The sequence below is a fragment of the Phaethon lepturus genome, unplaced genomic scaffold (assembly GCF_000687285.1).
Source record: "Phaethon lepturus isolate BGI_N335 unplaced genomic scaffold, ASM68728v1 scaffold5804, whole genome shotgun sequence".
Lineage (NCBI taxonomy): Eukaryota > Metazoa > Chordata > Aves > Phaethontiformes > Phaethontidae > Phaethon > Phaethon lepturus.
The window spans coordinates 28,649-47,174 of NW_010535342.1; the positions used below are offsets into that span (position 1 = coordinate 28,649).

Consider the following 18,526-nt stretch of genomic DNA (forward strand, 5'->3'; position numbering starts at 1 on the left):
TTTACTGATGAAGAGTTAGAAAATTCATGTGAAAGACTTTGGAACTGTAGGAAGGAGAGATCCAGCGTTTTAACAGTTCATCAATTCATAGTATAAATTGGCATGATACCCTGACTATTCACCCTGAATGTGCACCTGACACACATTCTCCAGATAAGCAAAGAGTGTTAGAGAAGATCCTCACAACCAAAACAAAAGTTTTCCAAGAACAGTAGCATTTAAGAGAAAGTCTTACCAGCTGCCATCGTAGGGATCATACTAGAACGTTCTTCATCCATCATAAAAGACCAGTCTTCATAGAAGACACTGTAATTTGAAATGGGAAGAAAAAAGAAAATAAAAGAATATGCAGTCCTATATTAACATACATTCTAGTTATTAAAGACATGAAAACTCTGAAAAGTAAGTATGAGTACACCAGTAAATCAAATTGTATGTGACAGTAACTCCCTGAATCCCTGAAATACATACTGTCTGAACAGTTATGAAAGACATGCTAAATTTTATTTTACCTCCAGTTTTAGCTCTGCATTTTTTTAATGAGAAGAGTGCCACTCAGGGCAAGGAGGTTCATACTACATTAGCAGTCACGGTATTTCTCTACACCTATTGCTATACTGCATATATGATTTTTTAAATAACTATAGTTGACCACAATTACCAAGCCGTTTTATAAAATATTAGAAGGTGTGAATACAAGCAAAAAGATCCACTTCATCTTGAACAACCTGATCTAGTAAACGATGTCGCTGCCCACTGCAGGGGGGTGGGACTAAATGATCTTTAAAGGTCCCTTCTAACCCAAATCATTCCATTATTCTATCATTCAGTGACCTGTTTCAATATCCAAAACCACATCAATTACCCTAAATACTTAAGAGTCAACTAGGAATTTCGGTGTAAGAAAAAAAAAAGTTAACGCTAATTTCACTGTGAACACATTAATTTAGATGTTCTAAATCTGGGGTTTTCTAGTAGCAGGATGCTGTATTTTTACTATCAGCATTCAGTTTATGCATTCAGTTTAAGCGCTATGTTTGGTTAAAAACATAAAAACGTATAGCAAGAAAACCGTCAACCTATACTAAACAATTATGACAGATTCACATAAATTTTCCAAAACAGGTAAGAATTGGGGATGTAAACTGATTCAGTAAATCCCATTTGAATTTGGATAACATTTAAATCTTAAATATTCTTGAATAAGCCTTTTTAGAAATAATATTTCATGTACAATGCAGAGAGTGCTGATAATCTTGACACTGCACAAGTACTGCTACAAGCATGAGAGTAATAAGTGATGTAGCAATCCAAGTCATTAATTTCCTCACAACAGTTTTCAGATTTTTTTTCCTTTGTTGTTTTATTCATCTTTATTTGATTTCATATCAAAATCCATCCTGCAAGAAAGCTACAGAGAACTGGAACACACTAAAAATGAAAACAAGCTTCGTTCTGGCAATAATCTTATCCAGTACATCCATTAATACATGCAAATAGAAAGAGGGTCTTTTTTGTGCTGAATGCACTGGACTTGATCAAGCTCAACAATTATTGATAAAAAAAAGAAAATACTCCAAATTTCCAAAAAGAAAAGGAACTGAAGACATACGAGGAAAAAGGTAGGACTCAGTTAAGTATGAACTTAAGTACATTTTGCACATCCAAAGTACCTCAGGAGTTCACAATGCATAGTAAGTTATTCTCAGTAACTGCAACAAGGTACACAAACTGGTACAAAACCACTTCCAAGTGATCTGCAGTAGTGGCTACCTATCACTTGACTAATGGAGCTTTTCAATTACAGGATGAGCAACTGCAAAAGGCAACAGACAACTAACCATTGATGAACTGATAAGATCAAGGCTGCAATTGTGTACTATTGGAATGAGAGGAGCAGCTCAAAGCATGGTGTCAAGGTCTCAGTGAGAAAAACTATTGAAAGAATAGGGAAGGGAGTCAGGAAAGAAAATGGAAACGAAGATGAGGATAGAAGCATATATTCTCATGTGCTAGAATGAAGACAGTTTCAGGTCACATGTTGGTATAGGCACAAGCTACTATCTTAACAGCTGCCAAAATTTCAAAAAGTAACAAAATGAAATTATGAGGTTAAGTGGCTTCACTAGCATAGCATTTAATATGGCATATTATCACAGCTGTGGTTTTTCGTTGGTTGGTTGTTCTAATACTTTATTTATTAAGACATTTCCTGCATTACAAAGATATCAAATACAGTACCTGAGTCGATTCTTATCTGCAAGCAGCATGTGAACATATCTTTCCAGGGAATGTTCATTTAATGCACAGCGCAACCAAGCCCGGCCTCTACCAATATCTGTAGTAATCAACTTCAGAGAGTAAAAGCGCTGCAGTTCATGTTTATTCAGAACTTCTTTCACATAGTACCAAAAAACTGGCTCTGGAAGAAAAAGAAACCTTAAAAATAAAAAACAAAAAACCTACCAAAAAACAGTAGGCTCATATCTGAATGCATTTATCATGCAACTTTATAAAACAAGCAGGTAATGGTATATAACTTTCAACAAAGGTGAATCATTTACTATCTTTGTATAACTCTCCAGTTAAATAGGTTATTTATTTCTACAGAACTTGGGCTATTTAAGCACTTAGAACTTTCCACTTGACTGAAAAAGCCAAACACACACATTAAAGGATTCCTTCTTACATTTTTAAATAGAATTCACATTTAAAGCACATTTAAGCTAGTATATCATCCACAGAAGAGGTTCACAAGTTCAGCTGGGAATATCATGATGCAAAGGAAAAAAATGCTTTAGAACACTATCTCACTGCTGATTGTGAAATACTAGAAGCCAGGTCCAAAGGAATGGGTAGCTCCAGAATTTGCAGATGTGCAAATGACAAATTCATGCTACTTTTTTTTTTTTTTTAAAGTGTTACATTTAAAAGTCAATAATACCCTTTTCCACTAAAATACCTTCCTTGCCCTGTCCCCAAATATTGATAAAAGGTTTTTTTTTTGCAGTTGCCTCAAATTTCTCAATTGGAGGTAACAAAAATCTACATCAGTAATTGTAAATGTACAATAAAACAACTAGTATTTTACATACCTGTTCCTTAACTGAATAAAAATATATTTTAAGGACATACTTATTACAATTCACTTCTTACTTTTTTCTCAGGGTGAAAACAACAACCGAACATCTGACAATTCATCTGCAAGACTTTTGAATTGTTACTATATAATATAGTTTGGCAATCATTAGTCTTTAATGTTGCATCAAATACATACTGCTTGAAAGTATCTTAAAATATAACATTAACAATAACATTCATGTGTCTTTGATTTGCTATAAGTAGAATTGCTCAGATAACTAGAACAGTCTGCAAGCTGTTAATCTATACAGTTAGTAACACATTAAGAGATTGAATTTAAGGCAAATTGGATTTTTTTCAAGATCAAAAAAATCTGAGAAACCCAAGCATTACCAAAAAATTTAAAACACATCACTCTCTCAAGGAAGACATGCAGGTACTCCTTTTGACAGTTTAATGAATGTCTTTGCTCAACATTTTAAGATAACAGAAAAGACATAATAATTCTATCGTACACTATCACCTCAAATACTATCGATGGCTTTTGATCATAATCTCCAGTTAGGCAGCATAAAGTGGATGTTTAAAGACAGGTAAAAAATTTCCTCAAATACACAGGAAAAAAAATTCACACAAGAGAGAAAACAGATTCACCCTGCCACTCCTTGTTTATCACTTTTCTAAATCTTTTTTAGCATAGTAGGAATTTTAACAAAAGGCTATCCATGACACTTCTCTTTCTCTCTGCTAAATAAAGAGCATTCAGTCAGATTTTGAATAGGTTTTCCCTACAGTTCATGACTTCTTTTGATGAAATATGTTTATTTGAGGGTATGAGACTTTTTTATCAATCTCTGCTGAAAGCCAAATACAGCATTAGATTAGCAAAGTTTATAATACAATTTTGGAAACCTAAACACCTAACAAGCAGGTTAGACTCATTAACTAAAAGTTTTGCCAAATAGGTCTGACAGGCATACAAGAATAACCCAGAGCTCTTCCAAATTAGGAAAATGTGCAAAATACAGGAACCATTGAATTGACAACATAGGATGCAAAACTAAAGCTATGCTTTGCTGAACTAGAATCTCACAGACAGATTAACATACAAACAATAAGGATGTGCACTGAACATATAACAGCATTCAAATATCAAATTGGCTTAAACTTACTTGATCTGCATTTCAAGAATAAAATGCATGTATACCTAAAAAAAGGATTCCTTAAAATGCCAATTAGTATGAAGATGATAGTGATTTAAAGATTTCATTGTTTCTTGTAACCAATAAAATTCATTCTTCTGTCATGCTAAAGCTCAAAACAATATTAAAGTAGGAAGTGAAAATATTAAAGGAATAGAAAAAATAAGCACATCTCCCTTTGTGCCGAGAGTGAAACTCAGTGTTTCTTGGCATTCTGATCATTTACAGGTATCAAGGATTTTGAAAATCTTCAAAATTTGGATTATCACCAGCTTTTAATCAAAACCTATTCAATGGAAATTAAGTAAGAGCATTTGATACTCTTAAGTCCCTCCATGACACACTTTATAAAAACAGTAATGCAAGTGGCATTTTCAAATGACTACATTCTCTTCTTTGAGAGTAGCATTAAATGAAGATCCAAGTCCTAAATGTTAATAGTATTTTTCATAGCAAATAATCCAATACTTGTTATTCAGAAGTAAGATCATTTTATTTTCAGTAAAACGCAATTTGTACAATTGTACTGTAGGCAGAGAAGACACTGACGTTATGCAATTCACCCAAACAGTAATCACTTTGTGAAAACAGTTCATTTAATTTTAATATCACAGTTCCGATAACTGCAATACCACCAATAGTTAATCATCACCAAACAGCAGTCATGTCTCAAGCTGACAGGATAGAGATCAGTCTGAAGCCAGGTTCAGTGCCTTCTTATGCAAAAAAAAAAAAAAAAAAAGAAAAAAAATTTCACTGTGCAGCTATCGTGCATTTCAGCATCTGTTCTGTCAAGTAATTAAAGAACAGTTTCATATTTGTCACAAGTGTCTCATAGTAGAACATTCTTTGCTATAGTCGGAAATACTAGTTCTTTCACTTTTACTTGAGGGTATCATTAAATGAAGTTTATATTCCATAAGCCTTAGTCTATCATTTTAATTTCTAATCACAGCAACTAATAATTTTACCAAATTAGCCCTCAGCATTACTCTACAATGTCCTACTATTCCTAAGCAAGCTATGATATGCAAAGTAGTAAAACTATAAACATACTGTGACTTAGCAATACTCAAATATTCAAAATACATTCCCATTTTTGGTAGCCACATGCCATGAGGCTGTGAACAATGCACATCCATAATTCTGCCATGGTTTACCTAGCTGTAAATGGATTATACCATCCTACATTTGTGACATCAAAGCATATACATTAATCTGTAACAATATGCAGCACCAGAACTAACAAAAAAAAGCTACAAAGACAAAATTTTGCTTCAGCCTGGAGAAGAGAATGCTTAGGGAGAGGGCAGACACCTAAGGGCAGCCCTCTGGTATCTATGAGGAAGTCATTAAGACAACTAATCTAGGCTCTTCACATCAGCACATAGCAGGAGGACAGCACACAACAGGCATAAGTTAAACAAAAGAGGCTCAGACTGGATATAAGGAAAAACTTTTTCATCATGAGGACAGTCAAATGTTGGAACATGGCTGACCAACGAGGTCGTGCAGTCTGTGGAGGTTTTCAAGTCCCAAATGGATAAAGCCCTGAGCAACCTTATTGAATCTCACAGACGATCTTTGTAGGACTGCAGACCTCCTGAGGCCCCTTCCACTGTGAATTAGCCTATGATCCTCTGATTGACTGCAGAAAAAACACTGCTATGAACTATTACTGCTATTACTGACAGATAGGTTTCAGCAAGTCTGGAACCTCTAATAAAACAGTAGAAAGAGCAGCCAGAGGCAAAGGAAGAGTTGATCTGTTTAAATCTTTCAACAACATTGTCCTAATAATTTTTAGTGAATACTGCATCAGTTACAGTATTCTCACATAACCTTAACTTGCGTTAAATGAAGAGACCCTCATATTGTTACAAACTAAAGAGAGAATACAGTTTTATTGTTTGCTCATCTTGGTTAGATTGCTTAACATAAGATTAAAGGAGTTGCATATGCCTGTAATGACCATTCTATCAATGGATACAAAATCACACTGATGTTTGGAATTTATTTTTTTACTTGCGTAGATATTAAAAAATTAAAATATTTTAAATAATATTTTTAAGTTATAAGTCTTAAGATTTTTATTCATATAAGCAGTTCCAAAGCACTACTACTGGAATTTTTATTTTAAAATTTTATTTTCATTTAAGAAAAACAAAGTAAAACACTGAAGCACTTAGATGTCAAATGATGCTCCATTGTTTACAGCCATTTGAAAGTACCGTTTGTCATGAACTATCTGTAAATTTCAAATAAAAACCCCTGCCAAACAATTTCAGTTTTCAATTGTCAAAGCCTGAATGTATAGTCTAAACAGCAACATTTGACTATGTTAAAGATGACACCTGTGATTATGTTAGATAGAATGGAATATAAATCATAACAGAATCATTGGCCTGGAAGTGATAAAAATACAGAAGTACCTTGCAACTGATTTCAGAAAAAAAAACGAACCATACTAATTCGCAAAAACAAACGCAGCGGAACCCAGTAATTTCCACTAAAAAAAAGCCTTCTCAGTCACTGTACAGCATTCAATTTGCTGCAAAAGCAGACATGTTTTTCTTCTTGAACTTCCACACATTGCTTAAGCTTCTTCAGGAGTAAAAATGATTTTTTCTTCCTTCTTCCAGTCCCCAACCATAGATTACTTTCCAGACTTTCTCCTCTTCCTCCACATCACCTCCCTGACAAGCCCCCAAATAAGACACACATACGCATGAACATATACCTAAATTGTTACTAAGTTCCCAAGTATCAGAGATGCACCATTGTACATCTGACCACTAAAAGGCAGGATCAAAAATTTCATACGCTCTTGACATTACTGACAGACAAAACAGAAGTCATACGAATTATAGATAATGTCTTCATATTTAAAGACACGACTTGCATAAATCAGAACATAACAGGGGAGAACATTCTCTGCACCAAAGCATAAGACTCTCAATTGCACGCTGGTGGGAATATAAAGCAGATAACCAAATCAATACCCATTGAAGAGCTGGAAACTACCCAGAGGCTTAAGGAGACCACAGAGTATCTAATCCCCAATTACAAATACACACAAGGGAGAAAAAAGCATACTGAAGAGACGAAAAATCTGTAAAAATTGTGTAAACAGATGGATTCTTCTTACTTGTTTATTTAGAGTCTGCAAAGCCTTGAGTCTTGCCTGTTACCAAGTAAAAGAGGCAAACACAAGAAACTCACCAACTTCTCTCAAAGCATAGCTATTTTAGCTCCCCAAAAAGCTAAGTCTGGAAGCTCTCACCCATTAGCAGGACAGTCAGCGCACACAACCCAACATCTCACCCTATCATCCACAGGAAACAAGTCCATTGTTACAGCAATTTCAAAACACCATTATAGCAAACTACCACTGCATATATTTTTAAAAAAACAAAACCCCACTATGTGTTACATGTTACACTTGACAGAGTTTCGAAAGCCAAAACAGAAACTTCTTTATATTATACGTATCCTGTTTAAAAGAGAGATACTGTACGTCAAACTTCACAACAAACCTGATGAAGATTAACACCTTCGTATACTTTTGATTAAAAAAACAACAAGGGAAACTTCAAGGTGAAGAGAAAGCATCAAAAATAAAGAATCTTTTTCTTTAAGTGTGGAGAAAGTAATAAAAACAACCCAACCAATACAATTAATTCAAGTTTTGTTTTTAAAATTACATCAATACTTAGAAGGTAAAAATATCTGATGCTATATAGAATATGGCAGTTAAAGAACAGATTAAGACAAGGCTGCAACTGAATATGTTCTAGTAAAAGCTTAACAGCACAATTACACAATGGTTACCCCTACCAGAATTCAAAAGAAATTTGCCAAGGATACTGTTCATGATGGAACTGTAGGAAGTGCAGATTTCCAAGCACCAAAATTTCTAGAGAAACTTGGTATGAAAGCTAAACCAGATTAAGAGAGCAATAACCATTTTCACTGCTTAGTAACAGTCCAAGTATTAAGCATGCTACCAAGAGTCCACAGTCTGGTGCATTGCTTAGAACTTGCATTAGAAATTGTATCATTTGCTTGCACTTATCAACTGTTTAAAATAGAATCATTACAATTAACAAATTACCTGTTTCAGTTTTACTGGAGAAACCTGCTGCCTGTTTGATCGCTGCTGCTGTTAATGCTAGTCCTCGGCTCCTCCTCAGACCGTGCTGTAACACAGCTTCAAACTGAGCACACAAACAGGTGACTCTGCAACAGAATTTTTAAAGAAATCATGTGAAAAGAACAATGAACTATGTTTCTACAGAGCAAGTTTATTCCAAATCTCTGAACAGAGAATGTACAGGTGAACCATTATCTTGTATGTAGAGAAAGACCCTTTCTATGCACTAACATCATTATTTTAAACAGTATAGCCTACTTATACCCACAGTCTCATCATGATTATTCAAAGCTGGGGCACAAATTACATTCAAAAGAACTGGCAATCAATTTGAGAAATCATGCTTACTTGCTATACTGGTTTTACTCATGTTATTTCAGCTTCAGTTTACCTACTTTTCATGTAATGCAATTACATTTTCATAAATATACTTTGTACTATACATGCAATGAATTATTTTCTGAAAATAAGCTATAACTTCCCATACAATTAATAGACAACTTTGTTAATTTGCATTAGTACACTATAATTCAGGCCTAGGAAAACAATTAAACATACATTTTAATGTCCTTCAGAAATCCTAGGCACCAAAGAAAGATTTTTCTAGACATGTGTTGAATCTTCAGTTTTTTATGTTGTTCTCTACAATACTATTTATAAACTTCCTGATTTTTTTTTAAATATAACCCAGTTAATAAATTAATTTTCACACAGGTAGAAACACTGTAAAACCAGCAAAGTTTTAAAATTCACCCTGCCAAAAAAAGGAATATTATTGTAAGCTACAGGGAATAGTAAGGCTTATGGTATAACAGACATAAATGCAATCTATTTGTTTGAAATCTTATTTTCTCTAAGTTTTACTTTTGCCATTAAATAAACAATACTTAAAATTTAAGTTTTTAAGAAAGCTGTCACCTGGCTATCAAAGCCGATTACTAAAAGATAGGACAGATACTTCAACTAAGTTCAAGCAAATGAATAAAAACAGTTGACAAAGCGGCTCAGGACTCTGCCCAGGCATTCCAGAAGTACAGAGTTCTACTCAGGGTAACTAGAAAGCACAAGATCTTAGGAGGAGCACTAACAGAAAAAAAGGTGTACCTACCGTAACTGCCCTGGACAGAAGAGCTTTTAACACGTAATGCTTTCCAGTACATCTATGTTAGGAAAACTTCACTCATAAAGCAGAACATAATTCAAACAATACTCAAGATTATTGTGGAGCAGTTGTGATTAATTTTTGCCAAAAAGACTACTGCTGTTAAAAACAGAAATTCCAGCAGATACATAACCCCCACCCCCAGGGGAAAAAAAACAACAACAACAAAAAAACTAGTTCACTTTTTCAATTCAGAAAAAGCAGAACAGAAACTAGGTTCTGTGAAAGAGCTCATATTATTAAAAATCCATATGCACTGCGAATCAAAGCAAGAACACTGTGTTGCATTTTATAGGAAAATTTAGCCACTAGTAAAACAGATTTTTTTAAAATCAGGTATTCTATGATTCCCAATATACATAATGTATTTACTAGGTAGCATCTCGAGGGTATGTTAAATAAACAAGTACAGAAAAACATGGAGAAGTCTAGTGTACATAGTCGAACTCTGAACAATTATAATGTCAAAGACAAAAAAAACACTGGGAGAACAAAATCTGGAGAATGACAGATTTTGCTGGATTTTGATCTAAATTCCTAAGACTATCCTAATTTTCAAAGTTATCTCACAATATTTAGCACAGTGACAACCTCAAACAGCATGGAAATTCAGAAAAAAACAGTTAATGCAATTTCCACTTTCTTTTTAATCCTGAAACTGCCTATGTATAATCTATTATTCAGCATGTCTACTGAATTCTAAGGAAAATATTTATTAGTAAAATTCGGCCAGCATTATACCTTTGGAATCCTAACTCTCACTGTTTATCAGAAGACAATACTAAAGGTCACCATTCAAATTATTAAACTCCAGCAAAGCAGTTGTTCATGCAAGCTGAGCAACAAAGCAGAAGTTTTAGTCCAAAAAATTTGCTCTCCATAGGAGGTACTTCCTCCTTGCCAAGTTTACACAATCTACTACAAAGGCAAACATAGTCAATACATTGTCTCACATAAACTAAAGAGTAAAGATTAAGTAACTATCGCTGGTTTCTGCTTCTGGGACAACAGCTATAGTTGCATCGCTAGTACATCCACTATGTGCTTCAGCCTCACCATAACGTTATCCCACCTGCACCTTCTTGCTTCCCCCCTTGCACCAGACTGTCCACCAAAGCCTTTGCTTAACAGACCCCATACTGAACTGTTTCTACCACGCTAGGTCAATAGAACCCTATTTCTCCAAGTTTGTTTCCCCAAAACACTGTAGGCTGAAACAGCCAAGGGCAGGACAGGACAACAGTAGTAGCCAAAAGTCAGACAGCCTTAAGCTGCCATGGAGTAGCATTAGCCTGGAGTTTCACATACAAGCATGCACAGGAGATGCATTACAAGCTGCTCCTGAAAGGAGATGGGTTTCCCCTCTCATCCCTTGTTGCATCTTCCTCCTTTTCTGCATTTCCCATTGCTTCCAGCTGCGTGATCGTCCCCTTCTTCCAACAACTCTAGCGTTCATCTGATGTTTTACTGATTTAACTCACTAAAATGTCAGAAAGTTATCCTTTTGCATTATTTCTTCTTTTATTAAATTAATTCAGAGGGGACTGGATGATCACAAGGCATTGCTTAAAATGGTGGTAGAAGGGAGTAGTAGTTAAGTCAGGGACCTTGAGGAGATACAGGAATCCTCCCCACCCGTTCAGTAGCAATTAATTGTTATGTTGCCTTTCCAAAAGTCATGCAACCACACCCCTAGACATGTTCTTAAACACTGAATTGGGAGGGGACTGAAGAGAATTTTATGCATCATTTATAAATGGTCAACAGATAATTAACTTCTTCCCAAAAGGCAGAGTCAAACTTCAAAGACGTAAGAAAAAGGACAACAAACAACTGCATTTAATCCTGGCATTTTATATACCCAAGATTCTTCAATAGGATGGATTCTGAGATAGATTCAAGAAGATAAAAGAAGTGCTGCAATTTCTGCCTGTCAGTCATCTTCTTAAAAGCCTTAGAAATGAACATGCCATATCCAACAACAAAAGCAACTAATAGGAATTAAATTACATTTTTTGACTTACATTAATAAAAAGGAACAACTTGTACAGAAAAAGAAGAAAAACAGGTTTAAAACATGTCAGGAATAAGAAAAAATAAGACTGAAAATTTTCTTAATGACTATGTGTTAAACACACTTGACACTTAGGTGTCAAGCTTCACAAAACACAGGTGTATTGGTAATAAATATACATTCATTTTAAAAGAAGTTTTAGGGAAGGTAAGTTCTCCCAATCTCATTCAAAGTCCAGAATTCAATGCTTTGTCATGAACTCTGCAGCCACTTGTGACTTCATACAGAAGAACACTCTTTGTTGAGCTGTCAAATTTGTAACAACATGAAAAATTCAGAGTCCTGTGTCAATGTTTATGTAAACAAAGGGAACTGGGGATTTTTTGAGTGTGTCAAGTATTTTGTGCCATATATTTTATGTCATTATGATACATAATCTAAGCACGTTAAAAGCTTCTTAAACTATTTTACCTGCTATCAGAGTCTGAAGCAATTTCTTTTCTTCCTCCAAACCGTATTTGACACTGAAATAAACAGATTTTAAGAGATTTTTGTTACACTAACAACCTCAATATTCTGAAATATTTCCGTATATGAAACAAAGTCATAACAAAAAAAGGAAACGGTACAAAATAGAGCATTATCAAATACAACCTGCAACCAAAAAATACTTTACAGCATCACGTTCCACTAACGGGCCACTCTTGTAGTTCAAATATATTCTTGCTAGCCAGAACAACACACCTGTAGGTCCTTCAATAAATTTAAAATTTAGTAACAATTACTACTTTTGAATTTCAAATGTACACCCACAGAAATAAACACTGCTCCTATTCAGCTCAGTGCTACAATTAGAAAAGAAGCAATCTTTATAAAACATATCATTGGCTTACTTTTGAGATATTATTTTGCCTCCCAAGCTCTCCTAAATTGAATCCAGTCTACGAAATTCTACTTGCTGAACTTCATGTTGATGCAAGATACATACATAAATAAATCCCATCTTTACCTGTGTTTTAACCATTCACTAAAATCCTAGTGTAAAGAAAAAAAGCTGCTACTGTAAAATGTTAACCAATTTAGCCTCTGCAGTACACTACAATTTAGTACAGTCATATAAATATTATAAATATATTCTATATTGATACATATATTGATAATAGATATAAATATTACAATATAATCTGTCAGGAACTAGAATTTTAAACAAATACTGCGTAATAGTTGTTTGCTAAGAGACACAAAAACTCAGTGGTACTGCGTGAAAGACAAAATTTCTTCCCTATCTGGTAAAAAGGTGAAAAAAGGGCAAAGACAGTTCCTGCTAGTACTGACAGCTCAAAGTATACTGTAGAAAAAGGTATCACATTTCTCACCTGTTTAACTGCATCCAGTAGCCGTTCTAGAAGAAACTGTCTTTTAGTGTCGTTGCTCTGTGAACCTGAAATTCAACAAAATTATCTGATTTTAAAATAAAGAGTTTTTTCAGAAAAATACATGCGGGCCAACACTAGGACACTGAAAACTTTCTTCCCGTGCCAATTATTCCATTAAGTTCATTAATGTATCTTCCATAAGTAAAATGATGCCATATAAGTCTGTGTTTTGAGGTTTCAAGTAGCTTTTCTCTAATATGCAGGAATACTGTTTGAAATATCATCCAGAGTCTTATTTTAGTACTATTTTGGTTTCACGATATAAGGTATATTGCAGCAATATCAGATATAATATAATTGTGCACAATCGGCTTGCCCCCAGCTTCTTAGCACAACCACCTGTGTATTGCAAGCCTGGAACTGACATAGTTTTAAGATGTTTTTTATTTTATTTTTTTCTTTTTGTTGGTTGGATTAGGTGTATGATGGAGCTCGCGCTGCAACCCCATAAATGTTCACAACTGGGACAACTACCAGGGTAGCGTATCATCACAGCACAAGAATGGAAAATGAAAAAGAGACAGCAGGAGTATCTTCTTACTGTCAAACAACCTCACTGCACAAAGATTTTTAAGTCAGGTGAACAGAGAGCAATTATTAACAACAAATTCCTTAAAATTTAATCACCAGCATAGTTCTTCCTATAAAATCTAGCTTGTTACTACACAAGCAACTACACAAGACAATCCTTAACTACTCAATCTTTTCAACAACAAATAGCATAATACTTAGCTTGTCAGAATATGCTTTATAAGCTCCTGTGAATATGTGCAAAATTTATATTTCAATTAACCTACATCATCTCTATCATTTCTTTATTCTGAGCTTAAGTTCAAAATATCATTAAAAAACCTCTCTGACCTCTCTGGAATTAAAGCCATTCTAGTCGTCTTTTCCTCTCAAAGAACACACAACTAAAAGATGCATAGACTGTAAGACAATTATCAAAACTCTGCAAGTTCCTACAGATACTGAAAATCAAACACCACACAATAAGCTCTCTAGTAAACAGAGGTGACATCAAAGATACATGTCTCTTCCTCTTGCTGTCCAACACTATGAGGTCCCCATCCCAGAATTTCCTATCTTTATAATCCCATTCAAAGTAGTTTGCTCCTAAACCAGCAGGAGGGGGCAGAGTTTGTCCTATCAAAATTATTCTGCATTTGTTTAACTTAAATACGGGACTAAAAGAAAAACGCCACAGTAAGTCTATAATACACAATGCCAGAATAAAGAAAACAATAGGAAAAACGTGCAAATGTAGCCGCTAACTAAGCTTCACAATGCTTATTTAGCTGATTATAGTGGATTTTCAAGAAGTTATACTTCTGACTTTGAACTTTGACTCAAACTGTGCAGACATGTGATTTATAAGGTTTGGTTCTGTTAGTCAAATACTCTGATGCATGCAAATTCGGGTAAAGATGCAAACAATGTTCAATACTAGTAAAGGACTCTAGGAACAAACCCCATACCAAGTAGGTTTTAACTTCTAAACAACTATGCCAGTTAGGCCACTGTGAAGATAAGGTTAAATTCATGCAATCCCTACTACTCCACTTTGTGTTCCTTCAGAGATTACAAATTTATTAAATTATATTCAGTGTTCTTACCATGCATGCATTGCCAAAGACAGACACATGCCTATGCATCTAAATGTCTTATAATAGATCACGTAACTGTAAAATAAGGAAAACAATTATATCCCAGCTTTTTGTACAACTCCCCATACACAGCAACACTGAATATACACAAACCTGCATATTTTCTGTACTGTTTCAAACTCACTACTACAGTCTTATGCTATCGACATACCTGTGAGAATAGGCATAACGCAACATTTGTCTTTTTATTAACAGTTTGAGACTACTTGAGAACAAATACATGTAATTAATAATTTTGCAACCTGAAAAACATCTGTCAAATGAAAACGTTGAGTATGTGAGTTAAGTTTGTCTTCCAACTGCAATACATGTTAGTTTTTAAATTCAGATCTCTTTGGCATCTTTGTACCTATTTTGTAACAAGATACCAAACTGTGAACGATTATAAAACACGCACAAATATAGAAATCCTACAGATGACCACTATGCTAACTGGTGTTCTAAAACACTAAAGCATGTGATATTAAACTGCCTTAAATTTACACAGAGTGAAGTACAATGTGTATTTTGTCTTTATTTTACTTGTAAATTTGTACTAATAACAATTATGACTACATGTGATTACAACCAGTAATTTCCATAAGCCGTTCAGATCACCTTCACCATTAACAGGGCTATAAGGCCACATGTGTACGCTGAGGGCTGGCCAAGGTTTCTCCTCAACGCATGTCCAGAATTCTTCTATTGCTATGCTTACCATAGAAACTTTGCAGGTAGAAGAAAAAGAATATTCACAAAGTCTAACATTTTTTAAAAATTGAAAGATTAAGTTGTGTGTTTTTTCAGGCAGAGAATACGTTTTTCTTTGTAACAAGCTTAGAAAATACAGTACTATTAAGCAATGTTTTTGTTTCAAGTAGATGGAACATAAAAATAAATCTCTACCAACTCTAAGATTTTGCTCTTTGACAGTCTTAATTTTCTAAACTGTCTTCAAAAAAAAGAAAAACACATATTTCAGACAAGAGCACCAATTAAGTGTGATCAACTCCAGTTGATTTAAAGACTAAGAGTGTATTGCAAACTGACCAAAACACCCTCCTACTGATTCAGAATAGTGGTAAAAACTGCAGCAACACACATACAAATACAAAGCATAGAATGCATAAAAACAACATTACTTAGAAAAAAGGCTATATTTAGACTACTGCAATAAAAAAGGAAGTGCATACATGAGGCTAAAAATAATTGTGGAAACATAAGATTGCAAAACTTAGACACTTAAAGATACTCCTTCCATCAATATCTACTCAGTCAAAAAGGGTTAAAAATAGCCTCAGGTACTGCACCTGCCTCTCTGACCCTTGTCATTTTTTGTTGTTCGCTGTCATGCTTTCCTATGTTTAAAACAAACTTCTCTCAGTACCCTGACAGAAATATCCACACCTACAGCAGAATAAAACTGACTATGCAAGTAAAGAAAAACAGGATTTTCATCCAACTCTTTAAAGGTACAGCTTTCTTCATCACCACATGCAGTATATAGGTTAAAAAAAAAAATCTCAGTTTGCTCTTACATACTTTTGGAAGTCTTGTATGCAAAATTTCAGACTGCAATTCCTTTTGCTTGCTCTAGTACAGGTTCTGAGGGTACAAGTTTAAGATAAAACAAACACAGACCTAGTTTAAATACTACCTCGTACTACATTATTATGATTATACCGCCTCGTCCTGAATGAGTTGCATTTTTATGTTTTTTGAAAATGTCATTAAACAACTGACAACACCCCTAATTCCTGACAAGTACACAAATCTGGTATCCTTGTGTTACTTCCCTTTAAAGTTTAGCCTATTCAACCACATCCAATGTAACCAGTAAGTAGCATCAGTAATATTAAAGTAATGCTCAAATCAATAGGAAGGTACTTTCACATCCACTAGAAATACACTACAGCTAAAAAAAAAAAATATATACATTAAAAATAATTATAGCCGTTATGGATAGCCATATGCTATCCATATTTTAGGAACAGCCCTTATACTTTTAAGGGCTAAAACTGGGCAAGGAAATAAGTCTAGACAGTGCTGTTACAGCCACTAACAGGAAGACATTTGTTAAATTTGATGATGTTAACATTGGCTATCTGCTTTGTCTGAAACAAGCATGATAATGACACATATTTCTCTATCCTTTATTCTGGAAAAATACTGTGCAGTATTGTATAGCAGTAATGTTTGGCAAAGTACAAAATTAGTCATCTTTTCATTCTATTGTTGTCTAATCAAAATTGTTGGAAAAGTTGTAAGGTCTTGGCAAGGGCTACACGTGGGTAGGTTAGCCATGCAGTTGAACTACTTAGCCTTAATGTTACCTTAGGCATTATTCTACTGTAAGTAATTAAATGTTTTCTCTCATCATAAACTGGTATCTCTCCATTGTTAAAAAAAAAAAAGATTAAAAGTATTAAAAACAACAACATGATGAGGTTTTATGCCACAAGAGATGCCATGTTGCCTTTTGAGTCACAGAAATCAAACAGAGCTCCCAAATATGAATCTCCTAGGAAGATTTAGGCTCTGATTTACACAAATTTGCACAAGGCTAGTCCCAGCCTGAATTCATTGCAGGGATGAGATTTTCCATATGAAAATGCTGACTCTTAAAAACTTCAGAATTAGGATTTAGTCTATATCATGTCAAGATCAGAAACATTTGAGAAATTTTATTTTTCCATGGTTTGAAAGGTTTGACTGTTGCTTGCATTTTTCACAATGCTAATTAAGTTTTCCCCACAGTAATAGTTTTTTCTCATCTCTTCTTCCATAAAAATCTTTTGTTTTCTTCTTACCACAGAGGTGAGAACAAAACAGAGACAAATACAACTGATGTGTTTTCATTTTCATTTTTGGTTTCATTTTCAGAAATGACTGCTATCCATAAAACGGGTAGCCTTTAGTTACTCCAGTTAACTGTTCCATTTTTTTCTTAATATCTTTGGCAACAGATCTCACCATGTATTAAACCAGGGTGGGAGAAAAATATAGGATCTAATTTTCAGGTGCAGAGTGCTGTCTGCAAATTCCATTACTTAAGTTGTATAAGCGGACCCATGAGAGCATTTACTAAAGCACCTCCCTTCCTAAAAAAAAAGAAACCAGCCTTTGCCAATGTGTTTGAAGACATACCAGGTGACCTTTATATTTGTAAGAAAACTCTATTAAAATATCTTCCTCCACCCTGCCAAATAACTCCATGCAAGCCCATTCAAGTGGCTATGCTTCCTCCAGTCCTGAAATTTATGGGCCCCAATTCTCATGCAAAGCTTTTAAATATTTCCCCTCACAAACACCAGAATTTAGCACGAACACACACACTGCTTCACTGTAACAGAGAGACCAGAAATGAACACATCCACAAGTGACACATCCTCGTCAGGGCCGAGTTAGAGAAGCAGCAACATTATAACCTAAATAGTGGAAGAGACCACTTTTTCCACTAGTCATGCTTCTCACCGCTCTCACCAACTGCGTGTCAGTAAATTCGTATTGTTTTCTTTATCATTATTTTCTCTTGGTCATTTATTTTCTCGGGAGTATTTCCTGTGATCTTACACAGCTGTGGCAACGGAGATCCCCGAGACCTGTGCGGTGAGCCAGTGTCAGGCCCAAGGGCAGGCTTTAGCATTTAAAATGAGGTAAAATACTACTTCTGGGAGGCTTTGGGAACCAAAATGAGGAGCGGGGTGTGGTGATGCAGGGAAGTGCTGAGCCCTACCCCGCACTGCGGGGCCGGAGAGACCAAATTCTCCTGTGCCTCACCAGGACCCAGCCCCACCAGGGAGAAGCAAGGCGAGGGAGAAAAGGGCCTGAG

The 18,526-nt window shown here is 34.9% G+C and overlaps 1 protein-coding gene across 1 annotated transcript in view; it reads right to left on the reverse strand.

Moving 5' to 3' along the window:
- Positions 1–13,057, reverse strand: part of SNX29 (sorting nexin 29) — a gene marked incomplete at its 5' end in the record, with an annotated part of 32,267 nt that extends 19,210 nt beyond the window's left edge. The window contains 5 exon segments of the mRNA XM_010285768.1: positions 236–306; positions 2,242–2,422; positions 8,398–8,522; positions 12,084–12,136; positions 12,989–13,057. Of these exon segments, the coding sequence (XP_010284070.1) occupies positions 236–306; positions 2,242–2,422; positions 8,398–8,522; positions 12,084–12,136; positions 12,989–13,057 (499 nt within the window).
- Between the last annotated feature and the right edge of the window lie 5,469 nt (positions 13,058–18,526).